General features: G+C 53.6%; 1 protein-coding gene across 2 annotated transcripts in view; it reads left to right on the top strand.

Annotated features, from left to right (window-relative positions):
* The window catches only part of MSI2 (musashi RNA binding protein 2), a gene marked incomplete at its 3' end in the record, with an annotated part of 180,761 nt that overhangs the window by 104,441 nt on the left and 61,074 nt on the right, over positions 1-15,246 (top strand). For both annotated transcript variants that reach the window (XM_080357187.1, XM_080357188.1), the window contains exon 7: positions 5,895-5,943. In XM_080357187.1, the coding sequence (XP_080213313.1) occupies positions 5,895-5,943 (49 nt within the window). The remainder of the gene's footprint in view (positions 1-5,894; positions 5,944-15,246) is intronic.

The raw sequence follows: 15,246 nt of genomic DNA on the forward strand, positions 1-15,246 counted from the left end.
AGAAACCATTCATGTAGAATTGTAGGGCAGGAGATTTGGGGTGTCTTGCTGTCTCCTGTGAGCTCCCTGAGACGTGGTCTCGGTGTCGGCTGCTCTGACTCTTCCCGGTCTCAGAAATGAGCGCTGGAAGCTGTTTCCATCAGGCTGTGGGAGCCAGGGGACAGCGGGAATCGTTCGGGGCGGTTAGACCCAGCTGCAGAGCTCAGCCCAAGGCTTGGCTTTGCGGTGGCACCGCGGCCCTGAGGCTGAAGGAAGAAATGTTTGTGTTTCGGAGTTGTTTGTTGGCTGGGCAGGTTCTTTTGTCGTTGCAGGAGCCCCGTGTTCGGGTCGGTGGTGTTAGCTAACGCGCTGGAAACCCCATGGGGACGAGAGAAGTTCTCAGCCAAGACAGCAGGTCAAAGGAAAACTCCAAGAGCCCTCATATAGTTTATAACTCGATCAGAACGTGGCAAAGAGCCTTGTTTTCATCAATACTTCATATTATTAATTCAGAGAAGGAACTCATGAGAAATGGTCTATGGAGTCATCTTTAATTTGTCCTGCTGTGGAAAGCTGCATTTTCTGCAGAGCATTAATCATTCTCGCAGCCCCTTGGTGGAGTAAGTGTTGAGTAACGGCTTGGGTTTTTGCAGGAGCGTTTTGGAGCCCAAGAGTAGCCGCTGTGGTTTCTGGCAAGCCTTTGGGATGCTCTTTGCCATGTCACGGCTGGTGAGCAAGCCCTGAGATTAACGTGATTGAATGACTGTTTTAATTTCAGCCCTGATGGAGCAAAATTAGTTACAATGATATGTGTGTGTTGAATAAAATTGTAGTTTTATTAGCTATAATTGCTGAAGAAGACTTTTTAAAGCCTTGACTGCTGGGGGGGAAATTGCTAGCACTGGAATTTGCTCCCGCACAGTATGGCATTGATTATTATCACGGTGCATAATGTGTCGGTCCTCGGTGAGTGGGTTGTCACCGCACACCCGGGGAGCGCTCAGAGGGACCCCGGTGTGCCCCAGCCCAGGGGGAGCTCCCGGTGTAGTTCCAGCCCCGCGGGGCTCGGCTTTGGGGTTTGCTAAACCCAGTGTCAGTGCAGGGTGCTGGGACAGGGACCAGCTGCACTCAGGTCTGGTGTGACATGGGTGCTGGGATGGGACCAGCCATGCTGGGGTCCTGTGTGACACGGGTGCTGGGATGGGACCGGCCACGCTGGGGTCCCATGTGACATGGGTGCTGTGACACAGCCAAGAGGGCCCAGCCCCGCAGCCGGGGTGCCCGGACGATGACAGAACGATTGGCTCAAGTGTTTGTTTCTTTGTTTAATTCCATTGCAATCAACCCGGAGGCCTGGTGTGGGGGAACGGTTTCTCTGACTGTCTGGCGTGCGATATGCATTTGTCTTAATTTATGTGCGGGGAGGTTGTAAATCTGCAGAAGCGTGGTGCTGGCGCGTAGGTTTCACATGCGCATTTAAAATAATAGCACCTGACAGTTTACTAGCAGCTAAGAGGTTTTTCTGCTTCAGAAAGCAAAATATTGGAGGAGTTGTGCAGCGTGTATAAATAATTTGAGGAATTAGACCCCAATATCCAGCACCCTTCTCTGGGGAGAGCAGAAGCGTTGGCCCGTCAGGCTGAGGGGTCGGGACAGAGCGGGGGAAGCGCGGGGCTGTGCGGGGCTGAGCGCCATCGCGCTGTGATGTCTGCTCCCCCAGGACAGTCTGAGTTGCCACCGTGTTTGGTTGTGTTTGTTTATCCTGATTCTTCTTTACCTCGAAGGGATGAGAACGTGGCTCCAAACCTGCTTGGGAGTGTTGGAAGCAAACAGCCCCTCTGTCCCCGGGGGACACCTGTGGGGACACAGGAACGTCCCAGCCAGCTCTGGGTGTGTCAGAAACTCCGGGTTGGGATCAGGACAAGCCCTTCCTGGGCTGGATGGGGTGTGAGGCGTGAAGAGCTGTGCCCATCCAGTGTAGTTACGGGCATTTCCCGGGGAGATTTCACTCAGTGAGTAAACTCGGTTCCAGTGGAGGAACGAGAAGCAGGAGGTGTGAAGCCGCTGATCCAGAGCAGCGTTTGGGGCGCAGGGTGACGCGGGTGGGGACGGGGGCTCGGCCGCTGAGCCTGGGCTGAGGGGCCAGAATCCCCCTCCGAAAGGGGAGGAATGAGCAGAGAACGTTGTGCCGGGCTGGATCAGTCGCATTCAATTCAGAGCCTTTCTGAGTACAATTAATAGTCATTTTATTTAGGTCACCCTGGTTTTGTTGCGTTAAATGTATGCCTCCATTAAAGTGGAAGAAAATCAAATACATTTATCTCCGTGGAGCCTTTTGTGAACTGGTTGGGCATATTTTAAATAACCCTGGGAACTGTTGGATTATTAAAGCCTTTGGCTCCTCCAGGTTTTTTCTCTCCTGCTATTCTCCCTGTTCCCCTTCCAGGCAGTGATTAAAGGAGCCTGGAGCCCTTTCCTCAGAGCCCAAGTGGATTGAAAAAAAATGTTAAATAAACTAAAGCCCATTAGTTAGGCTTTCTGTAAGAAACTGGGTCTAAATTGGGTGTATGTGTGGGGTATGCTGGGACAGAGAAGTCTGCTGGGCTTAAGTGTCCATTTGTAACTGGTGTTATCTGGCAAGTCCTCTTTTCTTCTTTACCTTAAGCGCCAAGACTGTTGGTTTTGTAATACACTCTCATTTGATGCCGATAATTAGTTCAGATTAGCCAGCTCCTTTAAGCCTCGGTGTTGAGCCACGCTACAGCTCAACAGGAGCATCAGGTTTTGGATTTCCAGGAGCTTTGGGGGGTGGGCTGCGCTGGGTGCGCCCGGCCCCGCCGGCGGCCATCGCCCCGTCCGTCCCGCTGCCGCCTTCTCCTCCTTCGTAAGCACGGTAGGAGCTGCAGGTTTTGGGTTGAGACCTGGTGAACGTGCTGTCCCGCATCTCCGGAGTCGTGTTGGGGTGGCTGCCTCACTGCTGCAGGGTGGGGGAACTTCTGGCGCCCACAGCTGCTGAATCTGCTTGAGTTTCATCTGTGGGTTGTGGTGTTTTCCTTCCCCCGAAGCAGGGACCAGCTTGCTCACTGCAGGGCTTGCTGCCGGTTACCTCGACTGCGCCCCTTATTTCTCCTGGATGAAAACTTGAACAAACCGCTTGTGTTTGATTCACAGAGACCCGTGAGAAACGGACTGTGTGTGAGGCGGCGCGGTTTGCTCATTCTATTCAGCCCTTTGTATATTCAAATTCTGGTAGATTCAGTTCTTGCTGTTCTGCCAGATTTCCATACCGTTGATGGGCTTCTGAATTAATCAGTTTCTTTCTCCCCCTCCCTCGCCACCTTTTTGCAACTGGTGAAAAGTTTTTCTAAGCGCGCTGCCCTCTCCATATTGATTTTCTTCTCGTGCTTGTCTGACCAGCTCTTAGATGTTTTATTTTGCAAAGCGTTAATAGAATTTTCCTTTTGCTGTTGCACTTTATCTATTCATGAGGTTTCAAGAAGTCTCATTGTGTCACCGGACTATGGAGGAAAGAGGCCATTCTTCTGGTACAATGGCTGCCCTAAAAAATAACGCAGGGTGGGGTAAACTCAGAAAGGGCAGAGACGGAGATAAAATGTTCTGACCTTAGGAAACAGAAAAGATAACCAATTAGACATTGTTGAAAGGGCACCAGCTGGCTTCAAGAACACCCCACTGATTATTGTGTGTCTAGGGCGTGCTTGGGCTGCGGCCGCCCTGCTGGCGTTCTCGGCGCTGCCACGGTGCCGGAGCGGGAGCCGCCGCGGGGAGGGACGCGGTGGGGACCTCGGCACTGGCCACGCTGGGACTGCTAATGAGCCTCTATTTGCATAAACCGGGGCTCTGCCAAGATCACCATGCCAGCAAAGCGGGGCCTTGGTGCACACGGCAGAAAACGTTGCTTGTGCAGAGGACGCGGGTCTGGCGGGCGGGAGGAGGCGCCGCGCTGCGCTGGCGGGACGGGCCGATCCCATCCCCCGCGCGAGCAGGGATGAGCAGCGTGGCCAGAGCCCCGTCCTGTGCCAGGAGCTGTCCCCTCAGCGCCTGGAGGAGCAGGATGAGGCCACACAAGAGGTTCAGACCCGCGGCTCTGGAATCTCGGGCTCTGCGTTGCCGGCAGCCCTGAGCTGCCGTGGCCGCACTCAGGCGAGGCCGGAGCCGCGTGGTGCCTCATCTTACGGCTCTTCTCCCCCGGCACCAATCCGAGCAGCCTTTCTAAAGACATTCCCCAGGAACGTCCCCGCGGGAGGAGGTGTCACCGTGGGCTGTGTGGATCCAGCCAGGAGCTCCCTGGGCTGGGCGCTGCTGTGGATTTGGGGCAGGAAGGTTACGCTGGAAGACTTAAACTTGTGCAGCAGCGATGGGCACGGGGACAAGCGGGCGCAAGCGCGGGCCGGGGCGCGGGCAGCCGCGGAGCTCCGGGGAACAGCACGAGCTGCGGCGTGTAATTTGTGTTTCCAGCGAGGCCAGGACCTCTGAGAATGAAAAATAAAGGTTGCTGTGCAAACATAACCCTGGAGCAGAGATAAGCGGTGGTGGTCAGGGACGGGAGCTCTGTCCTTATCTGCCTTCTGTTACTCGTGAGTTTTCTTCCGTGGAGTAAAGAAAAACAGCGGGACAAATGGCTCTCTGCTGAATATGGTTTGGATTTTTCAGTGCGTCAGCATCTTCAGGTCTCATTGGAGATGGGTATCGAGGAGACACGTGGTTCTCCATCTCAGGCCATTGCTAACACGTTTTGCAAACCGCTCGGACTGAAGAAGTTGAGAACAAGTGAACTCGGGAGAGGTTTTCAGGTGGGCTTGGGCACAGTGTAAGGTGCAGAGTGTGTAACTGCGCCGAGAGTCACTTCGCTAAAAGAAATGATTTCTAAAAAGCCAGGATAAAAGAACATGGAAGTATCAGACGAATCACTGGGGAGGAAAAACTTCCCCAACCCCAAGCAAACCAAAAAACCCGTCCCCAAACCCACCCCCCGGGCAACCAGTGGAGTCTTTAGAGAATCAAACCTTTTCTTCCCAGGTCTCCTCCCTTCCCCCAGCGGCTCCTGCGGTTCAGGCTGACAGAGGTTTTCACCAGCCTGCTGTACAGCGGGGAGCAGCGGGGCTGCAATTCCTTTCAGACGGATTGCGCAGGACGGTTCCTGCAGCAAAACCTGCCCAGCTCCTGCGGCCTCTGAGCAGCGGGTGTAAATGTGATCGCGCCGGAAAATAAACGCAGTGCAACATCCTTCTGAAATAAGTGTAAAATTTTAGGTGTGGCTGCACAGATTAAATGGAGGTGGAATAAATCATGCAAATAGTAATGAAAGTTGAAAGCAATTTGGTTGCACTTCAATACGTTTCATCAGTCATCTCTCTTGTGAAGTGGAAATGCCGAGCCCTCCTCTCTCTCCCCTCTCTCCTCTAGCTTTTCAAAAGGCCTTTTCAAAACCTCTGAATCCCTTTCTTGGCTGACCACATTTCACCCTGCTCGTACTTCTTGAAACCTCCTGATTCCTAGCCAGGACAGCGACTCTGATGTGGAGAAGCCGTGGCCTCCATTTGCGTCCACGATTCCCCTCCTGGCCCTTCCTTATCTCCCTATGAAGGGAAGCAGCTGCGCTGAGGCGCAGACAGGGGCAGATGAGCGGTGGAAAAGTGGCTCAGATATCTGGCTTTCTAGGGCAGCAGAACTTCTAATGTTCACTTTTCTGCTTTAGGATGAACCGTCAGCTGGGTTGGGTTGAAAGCAACAGATTTCCAAAAGGAAGAGCCGAGTCTGAGGAAAACAGGGAGATCTGACACATGGTGCCCAAGTCATGGCTCCTCCTGCCTTCATCTCCCCATCCCTGTTCGTCCGTTGTGTTTCTGTGAACGCGTGTGTTAAATCCGCATCTCCCCTCTTGTGTCTTGCAGGTAGAGGACGCCATGCTTATGTTTGACAAGACGACCAACAGGCATAGAGGTAAGAGAGACCGGCAGCTCGGACATGGCGTTTCGTGACAGCGTCTGCATGGTGAGCACAGCCACAAACCAGTGCCAGCACGATGGCCCACGGTGCCGCATCAGCGGCACCGGTTGGTTTGAGACGCTCCCTCTGTGTGTGGGGCTCGCAGAGGACGGGCTGCTTGGCACGGGGTGCTGCGTGTCGCGGGGTTTCCTGGTTCGAGGTGACTTTCCTGGTCAGTGGGATGGCTGATCCTTGGGAGGACCGTTGTTGGGCTCAGTGACGTCCCTGGGGGTGGTAGAGCCCGGGAGCTGTGCGTGGGGCTGCAGGGAAGCAGAGCGTCTGAACCAGGGCGGCTAGGCTGGCATTACATTAAGCTGGGCATAAAGCCAGTTAAGCTGAGACACCGGGAAATTAAGGTGCTAAACCCCTCTTCTGGGGTTTCAGGCACGCTGGAGCTTTGAAGCTGAGGCTGCTCGTCCTCTGGTGACGGCAGCTCACAATAAGCAGGATCTCCAGGAGAGGAGTTTCCCTCCACATATTTCACAAGAGAGACGAGGTTTCATCACTGCTTGTACAGTTCTGTGAAAATGAGCTGAGGATTATTTTCAATATTATGGCCGTTCCTTTCAGTGGAAATAAATGACGCTCCTCTGTCTCTGGGCGTGTGGTTCACGTCGTTGCTGCTGCAGGGAGCGAGCCTGGCGGCCGCGCTGCAAGCCCGGGAGGGGACACACGGACCTGTGGCACCAGCTACCGCGCTGGGGACAGGCTCGCAGACCCTCTTCGCTTCAGAGGAATTGGTTTGATGCCTCCCCGCTTTACCATGATGTGTATTTGGGGGCAGCGTGGGAAGCGGCTCGTGGCTCCCGCAGCGGCTCTGCCGGGTGCCCCTCGCAGCCCGGCCTGGCTGGGGACTCGAGCTGGTGTCTGAGGCGGGAGGAGCTAAGGGTGCAGAAGGACCCGGAGCCGACTCCGGGTGCCGCTGGGGAGGTGACGTTACCTCCTGTGTGCCGGGCAGGGGACAAGGAGGGCTGCAGGGCCGGCTCTGTTTGCGAGGGTTTCCCAGGGAACAGCCCGACCCTTTGGTGGAGGACAAAGCTGCTTATTTGCTGGGATTAGCCGGAATTCCTGGGAGCGGGTGCCGAGGGCTGCGCTGCGGGGCGCGCAAACGGCTCCGGTCCCTCCGCCAAGTGCGGCCGGAGGGAAGAGACACGTGTGGAAAGTGGGTACAGAGTTTTCTTCATCTTCACACTCAAATGTCTTTTCAGGCATTTTTTCCTTCTCTGTACAGTAGCCACTGCTAATCAGTCTAATGAAGTGGCTGGTGGGCTGGTGGGATGAAGCGAGTTCTGCCGCATCGATCGTTTATAAAATCACCCCAGATTTTACAAATTGTGACATTCTGATTGTGTTGGAAACATGTTTAAAATGCAGCGGTGTGCAGCGACAGCATTAACAGCAATTCTTAAACCCACTTGCGGGTTGCAATCTGTATCTTCAAATTAGCCAGGAGAAAGAGAAATGGCAGATAAAATACCCGTTGTGGTTTACTGGAGTTAGTCCATGCCTGGAATAAGCAGCGTAGGCAAGGGGAAGGAAAGGATTGAGATTCGCTCCCTGCTGCTGGGAGGCGAGGTGAATTTCCTTGCAAGCAAGTTGAGAATGATTGTTGACGTAATTCTGGCACGTGTGTGTTACTGGTGCATTACTGGTGCGTGTAACCCTGCACGCGTGGCACTGGGCCAGCACCAGTTGGTGAGTGGGAATGCACAGATTTAATAGTAAGGGGTATTTTCAACCCCGCTCACCACTGAATAGTTTTATTAATACCTTGGGAAGGCTTGAAAAACCCACTCAAAATAAAACTTAATGCCTGGCCAACAGAGCACATAACTTTTATAACATTGAAAATGTCATCAAGCGAACCACTTTGTTGCCTCTGCTGGTGTCTTTTTTAATGTCTGACTATTCTGGATGTTCTGTAAGGAAAAGAAGACTCCAGGCTGTTGTGTTTCATGGCTGCCTGTCCAGCTGTGTTTAATGGCAGGCTGCAAAACCTGCGAGTGTGTGATCGCAGGACGGGTTAATTGTTGGAGCCGTGTGGGTAGAACGTTGTCTGGCGAGGGTTCTCCTGGCTTGGCCACCGAGTTGTGATCGTGGGCACGGAGGGAATGAGCACTTAGACAGCAAGTAGCTCCGGGCCAGCTTAGTTAGGGTGCCCCTTGTTCTTAGAAAGAAAGTGTTGGTGATCTGCTGTTTCTGTGCCCTGTACTATACTGCTGTGATTCCGTACAGGGAGCAAAACCCTCCCCCAGGTTCTCCAGCCGCTCAGGAAGATTCGCTTCCATCACTTTCTTCTCTGCCTAAAATGTCATAGAGCTGAAAATTACTGGGTCAGTCTTGAAAGGATTTAGTAATGAGAAGGAAAAAAGAGAGGGTGGTGTTATTTTGTTACCCTTGCGAAGCACAGATAAAATCTGGAGTTCAGCATTAGCTATTGATCGGTGGGGTTGGAGGGAGCTGGCAGGGTGATGATGATGATGATGCCGATGTCCTTCTCGCCCGACGGGGACGGCAGCCCCAGGACACACGGACGTGCTGCCCGGAAAGGGGGACGGACGGCTCGTCCTTGTGCTGCGCCCTTCTGGGCCGTCCGGACCCCAGCCGTGGGATTTGCAGGTTTGTTGTATCCACTTCAACCGAGAAAAAACGCCGTGTGCTGCAGGCTGCTCTGCCTTTTGTGGGAAGGAAAACGAGTGTGTTTGGCAGCTCCCCTTTCCTTCCGCAGCCGTGGAGCAGGAGGGTGAGGTGAGGTGAGCGAGGGAGGGCTGCAGCTGGTCACCGCGGTGGGACGCTCCGGTCCGGCCTCATGCGCCCCCCGCGCGGCTCGTTCCGCATCTGCTCCGGCTCCAGCTCCTCTTGATGTTTTGTCTCAGTCCCACGGCTGCTCCGGCTCCAGCTCCTCTTGACATGTTGTCCCAGTCCCGCGGCTGCTCCAGCTCCAGCTCCTCTCGACGTGTTGTCTCAGTCCCGCGGCTGCTCCAGCTCCTCTCAGCGTGTTGTTTCAGTCCCGTGGCTGCTCCAGCTCCTCTCCCCGCGCGTCTCAGTCCCGCAGCTTCAACTTGCAAAAAGACAACTAGAGATTCTGAGTGATGGAATCCCCCAAGCTGTAACTGCCAGTACTGAATGTAATACCGTGTGTTTTTCAAAGCCATACAGCCCCAGAGTTATTTCCGTATCAATTAACTGTCTCAGACGGTTGGGAATGGCAGGGAAGTGACAGCATGTGATCGGGACTGCTTTAATCTTAAAACTAAACAAAATTAAAGGTAGGCAGCCTGTGTGATGCAAACAGTATCCCGTGTGCTGGGGGCTCAAACATCTCCACAAGACAAGCATTGAAGCGGCAGCATGGTTGGTGTTTCGGTGCCCGCGAGGACAGGAGGGCCGGGCTGTACGCCCCAGGGGCAGAGGGCGCGGGGTTGGTCCAGAACTGCAGAATCCAGACTGAAAGCTTTGTGCCTGTGCATCTCGTGCCACCGAGACACAGTGCAGGCTGTGTCCTGTTTGCATCTTCGGTGCATTAAATTGTCCAGGTGAAGCAGTGGGCGTAATGGGTGTATTTATTGGGAGAGGCGGGGGGTGTTGGTGGTGGTGAAGGACGGTGCTGTTGTTGGTGAGCTGTCGCTGGGCCTGGGCGAAGGACGGTGCTTTTCTTAGGAGAGAAATAGCCCTTTGTGTTCTGTCCGGCTGCCAAAGCCTCAGTTTTGTAGATGACTCTCTGAAGTTATAATTGACGTTTTTATAGATGAGACATAAATATAATTAAGAGTCGCTGTAGTTATTTGTTTATTGCCATCTCCATCAAGTAATGCAAGGTCATGTGCATTTAAAAATGCATCCCCAGGCAGTTTTGAGCAGAGAGTGCTTAAAATATATGGAAATAGTTGCCTAATGTGGTCATTTTGAGCAGAGCTTTCCTTGGCAGCAGTCTGGCGCTAGTCGCCTGTGTTTTGAGGAGGAACCTTTCGCCTTCTCACGTAGTTTTTTGCTTTTAGAAGGATGGAGCTAAAGCGAGAGCTGCTGTTCAGCCAGGTTTGACCTGCGGGATTTTGGTGCTGGTGTTTTTTTAAGAGCATAAAGTGCTTTAAGGGCTTTGGATGAAAAGCGTGACATAAGATATAAATAGAGGCAATATTATTGTTATTGCTTCCCTAGATGAGACGAGCTTTTATTCCCCTGTCGGTGGTAGCAGTTCATAAACGGGGCTGCAGAGAGAGCGGCTGTTTGGAGGGGAGCGCTGGCCGGGGTGGAATCCACCCCAGGACACCAGGACAGCGACTGTAACCTGGATGTGCAGAGACAGGGGTGTTTATCTCCTGCCGCGGGCTCGGCGGGAGCAGTAGCTGCAGACGGGGGTTTTTTAGAGTGCCTTTTAAGCAAATATTTGCTTGCAAACTTCACATGAGGGCTGCAAAGATTCATTAGTTAATGTTATTTACCATTTACAGACCTATCAGTGAAAGGGGTGATGGCTGAGCGGTAACGCCATCAGTCATACCTATCTATTTAGATTGCAGCTATGACATGTGCCATATTAATATTTTATATGTGTATGTTTTTAATATTACATCCTCACTTATAAATATTCATGTCGTACAACGCGTTGGCGGCTGCAGAGCAATATCCACATCTCCCCGTCCCGGCGGGGCCGCGGAGCAGCGGGGACGGGCTCGTGTTCGCCCCAGGGCTGCGGCCGCGTCCCCCGCTTTCCCTTCGGCACCGATTCCCCCCCCTCGGCCCCTGTGTCGTGCGCTGGGGAGCGCCGGGGTGTCCCCAGGGCCGGGGTGGCAGCCCCCGCCGCGCTGCTGGGGCTCAGTGCTGCTCTAGCACACAAACCAAAAGGACAAGCTGCCAGTTCTTGGATCCGTCTCCCTCATCTTTTAATTTCCCGGCCAGCACCTATTGCTGCTGCATCAGGGCACCTTATGTGAGGTGTGAAAACGACGGCGCTGGGGCCGGGCTGGGCCCCGCGTCCCGGTGGCTCTGCCGCGGAGTGCGGATCAGGCTCCCGGCCACGCTGTTGGAGGCGATTATTGCACGTCTCGGGTGGTTCCCGTCACTCTGCCCCCGGCCTCGCGCTGCAGAACGCCACCTGAGGCTTGGAGTAATTGCCCAGCTATGTACTGTCTGTCATACCTTATTGCTTAATTTTATACCAGTAATGAAAATTACATCCAGAGGAGGAGGAGGAGGGAACAGCTGCTCTGGCTGGGCCGCACCGGAGGGGTAGGTGTGTGCAAATGCTTCCTCTGAAGAAGAGGAGCGACTCGGCTCGCCGGCAGCGCTTGCGAGATGGCTCGGCATTTTTATTTTCTCGTTTAACAAAGACAATAATAATAAGAAGAAAAAAGTCCCACCGACCTCTAGTGAAGGCTGCAAACACAGCCCAGCAATTAGTTTGGAAGTCTTCAGTTCCGCAGTCAGACTTTAAGGTAAATATCAGCAGTACGGTGTAAAGGACAGTGGATTTGTAAACCTCATCTGTATCTTGTCTCCAGAGCTAACACCTGTACACAGGTTGTTCAGTTCCCTCTCCGCAGAGGGAGAGCCCTGCACAGCCAGACCTTTCTGACCCTCTGGATTTATCCAGCGTCCTCCCGATGGCCCTGACGGGGCAGTGACAGGTGGTGGCCGAAGGGCTCAGTCCCGAGCGCTGTCCCCCGTGTCCCCTCCCGTGGAGGTGACGGCAGCTCTGCAAAGGGGTTTTCTGCGGCACCTGGGTACAGAAGATATGATACAGCTTTTCAAATATCAGTTAAGCTCCCTGAAACCACTGGACTGCAATAAATGGTGGGTTTCCAGGTGACCTGAGGCTGGTGTCCAGGTGCCTTGGATGGGAGAGCAGAGGCACGGGAAGGTGGGGACGGCGGCGCTGGGCTCACAGGAGGAGTCTGTGGGGCATCCAGCGCTCAGTGCAGGCAGGACCGTGAGCAGAAAATGGGCTGTTCCCTCCCAGAGATCTGGGGGTAATCGTCACTGCCTTGAAAAGAGAAACCTTCCCATTCGCTTAGTACTGACCGCCGTCAGTAGCTCAGTGCGGTCAGGCTGTGGTCGGAGTGGAGAGCGCAGGGCAGAGCAGCAGGCGCTGCCTCGTCTCCGAAACGTTCTCCAGGACACCTGAAGCAAGAGCTGTACAAACAGTTAAGAACTTTTTTGAAATTCCGCTAATGGTTGTGTTACCCTGCGGAAAGTCGGGATGCGAGCTCTGCCAGGAGCAGTGTTGGACACACACCATGATCTGCCCAGCTGGAGCTGCCTGGAGGAGACAGCGGGGTCATTGCATCCAAATGCAGTTCAGCATCCGCATTGTCACCGTGAGCAGCCGGGTTGAGTGACAGACAAATTAGCAAAAATCCTGATGATCTGTGAATGGCAAGAAACCCTAAATGACGTGAATAAGATCTTGTTTGTGATTCTGCTCAGCCCATGAAACCCACCCCCTTTTCCTTCCCAGAATGCAGGAGCGAAGCGATCAGCGGGTATCGCTTCCAGTCTTGTGGGACTGCTTGAAAATGTTAATTGAGGAAAGGCCAGAAACAGGAGGAGAACAAAATGCAACATTTACATAGATGGGCAGTCTTATTACAGCCAGCAGAATTAAAATCTGCGTGGTGACCTTGAGAGAGCAGCAGCTCCTCGCAGCACGGCCGTGCCCAAAAGTGTGAGATGGCAACGCCGAGACGCTGCGCAGCGTTCGCTCCCCGGCGTGCGGTTTTCTCCTCCCGGCGGATCACCGAGGGCAGACGGCGAGTCCTCTCAAACACGCCTTGGGGAGGAAGGAGCTGTTGTTTGTTGTAGAGCGGTGCTTAGTGTCTGCTGGGTTTGCTAGTGCAGGTGAGGGGGGTGTTCCCAGCGCAGGGGCTGCTTTGCCCCCGCCCGCTGCGGTGCAGCTCTCCATCAGCCACCTCCTCACTCCCGCCCCGGGGGCTGCTGAAGCCTTTCATTCTACAAGGTCATTGCCATATGTAAAACCTCCTGGTGATGTGTTGAAACAAACATAACGTGTCCCGTATCCCCAAAATCTTGAGATTCAGCAGAAACACGAGTCTCACAAATAATGCTGGTAGCGAAGGCTTTCCCCCCCGTGGGTCCTGCTCGAGCGACTCTGCTGCACCGTGTCCTCGCCATCCCTGCTGCCCTTCTGGCTTTCTGGACACTGGTGTTTACATGTTGTTAATTCGGGGGGCTCTGATCCAGGCCGTGGGCTGTATCTGTGCAGGTATATGGACGGGTACGTGGCTCTGGGGTGCTGGAGCCCAGGGCTGAGCCGGCCCCGCACTGGGGAGCAGAAATCACTCCTGGGGCCACTTGTGCGAGCAAAGAGCTTGGGGTGACTGTGCTGTGGAAGGAGGGCTCGGCGATGGGGTGAGCAAATGGAAGCATTGCTGCCCCGCAATTAACAGCTTACAGCTCTTGCGTGGATACATTCCACCTAATCAATCCACTTGTATTAGCAAATTAGCAGCTGTTAATACTACTGGCCTTAGATGTGTACGGTGTGTGCTGCGGCACCGCTGCGTGTGCAGGGAGGAGCAGACCCCTCTGAGAACCGCGACTGCTGCTCCGTGTCGTGCTCCTCGTGTCGCTCGGGGCTCGCGAGCTCCGCCGCTTCTCATCGGCGCCTCTCGCCCCTACTCAGCGCTTTTCCCAAAATGTTAAGTTTCAACTGAGGATTTCTTTAATTAGGTTGATTAATATGTACTGGCAAGGAGTGATTTTGCTTATCCTGTATTCCTGTATGTTTTTTGTATATATAAGCTGAAATAAGAACATCTGGCACTTTTTTTTTGCTGGATTCGATAGAATAAGTTGAGAAACAGCTTCTTTCAGAAAACTGCAAGTCAGCAGATTTGAGTTGTGGTTTTTTTTTTTCTTTTTATTTTATCGAGTGTTTTCTAGACCAGGAAGAGCACCTTAAACTAGTGTAATAATTTGCAGATTGTTCTCCATTGTAAAACACCTATGGATGCGAACACCGTCCCCGCTGTCCGCTTCGGCAGGGGAGCAGAGCGGGTGGACGCAGCCCCACTGGCCCCGCGCGGCCCCTCCTGGCCTTCCAGGGCTCTTTTTGGGCGCCGTCTGTCCGCGTTGACTCCGAGTGGCAGCATCGCTGGCCCCATGCGAGTCATTTGGGAGCTGGGTGGTTGGCGTCAGTCGCAGCGATGGCAAGCGGCCATCCATGGTGCGGGCACGCCTGGGCATTCAACACGTGTTCAGTAGCACACGCAGAATCGTGGCAGGGTCTGTAGGGAGAGGCCTGGCAAGAGGATGCTGTAAGTGACATACATTCCCCCGTAGGCCCATGGGAGGTTTGAATGAGCCGCGGTCACTCAAACGTATTGTGGCTGGTTTGGCTTTTGCACAAAGCGCCGGTTCCGGACCCGGCTGCGGTTCGGGGGGTTCGGGCGGCACGTGGGGCTGGGGGCTGCGCGGCCGCGGGGAAGGAGCAGCTGCCCGAACGGAACGAGTCATTCTGCGAAGAAATGGGTTTGATAAATAATAAAACAGTGGTATTAACAACAGATGCTTTCCAGGTCAGATGACTTTGATGAGAGCACCCAACAGCCACGGGTAGTGGTATGAAGAATATGTATCTATATTTCTAGATCTATCTGTATGAAGAGGCACATAAACAAGTGGGTGTTTGTGTACGGATGTGTTTGTGTACATGCTCACGTATGAATGTACCTGGCGTTTTATTTCTGTTTTAAGATGACAGTGAGAGTGTCGCTGCTCCTGTTCTTTGCAGGCTTTGCGACTTGCCTAGAAAACCTGAAATGTGCTCAATATCTCCCAAATCCGGCGCCTTCCCTCCCGCCTCCCCCCGCGCTGCCTCCCTTTGTTTCTATATCCATCTCGTTTCATTTCTATAACTGTTTTGATTTGTAAAATGCTACGCCTTATACACCGGTTCCTTTATGATGATTTAGTATGCTCTTCTTATCTTTCACCTTACATCTTTGATAAGAGTGTTTTACAAATGAATTGGTACCTGACACGGTGATCGGCCGCGGCTGCGGGAGGAGGAGGAGGATGGGATCTGCGCAGCCTCCCCAGCTCACTGTGCTTCCCTCTCTTTCCTCACCACTAAATGGCTAATTAGTCAAGTTTCCCATCATCGCCATGCGCTGGGGGACGTGGGGGAGACGGGAGGGTTTGTTTTACCCTCGAAGCCATAAAAACGACCCTTGGGCCGTGGGGTTTCTCCAGGCTGACCCAACGTTGCAAGTTTCATATCCAAGTAGTTAAAACGTT

The sequence above is a fragment of the Nesoenas mayeri genome, assembly GCF_963082525.1.
Source record: "Nesoenas mayeri genome assembly, chromosome: 20".
In the NCBI taxonomy this organism is placed as follows: Eukaryota; Metazoa; Chordata; class Aves; order Columbiformes; family Columbidae; genus Nesoenas; species Nesoenas mayeri.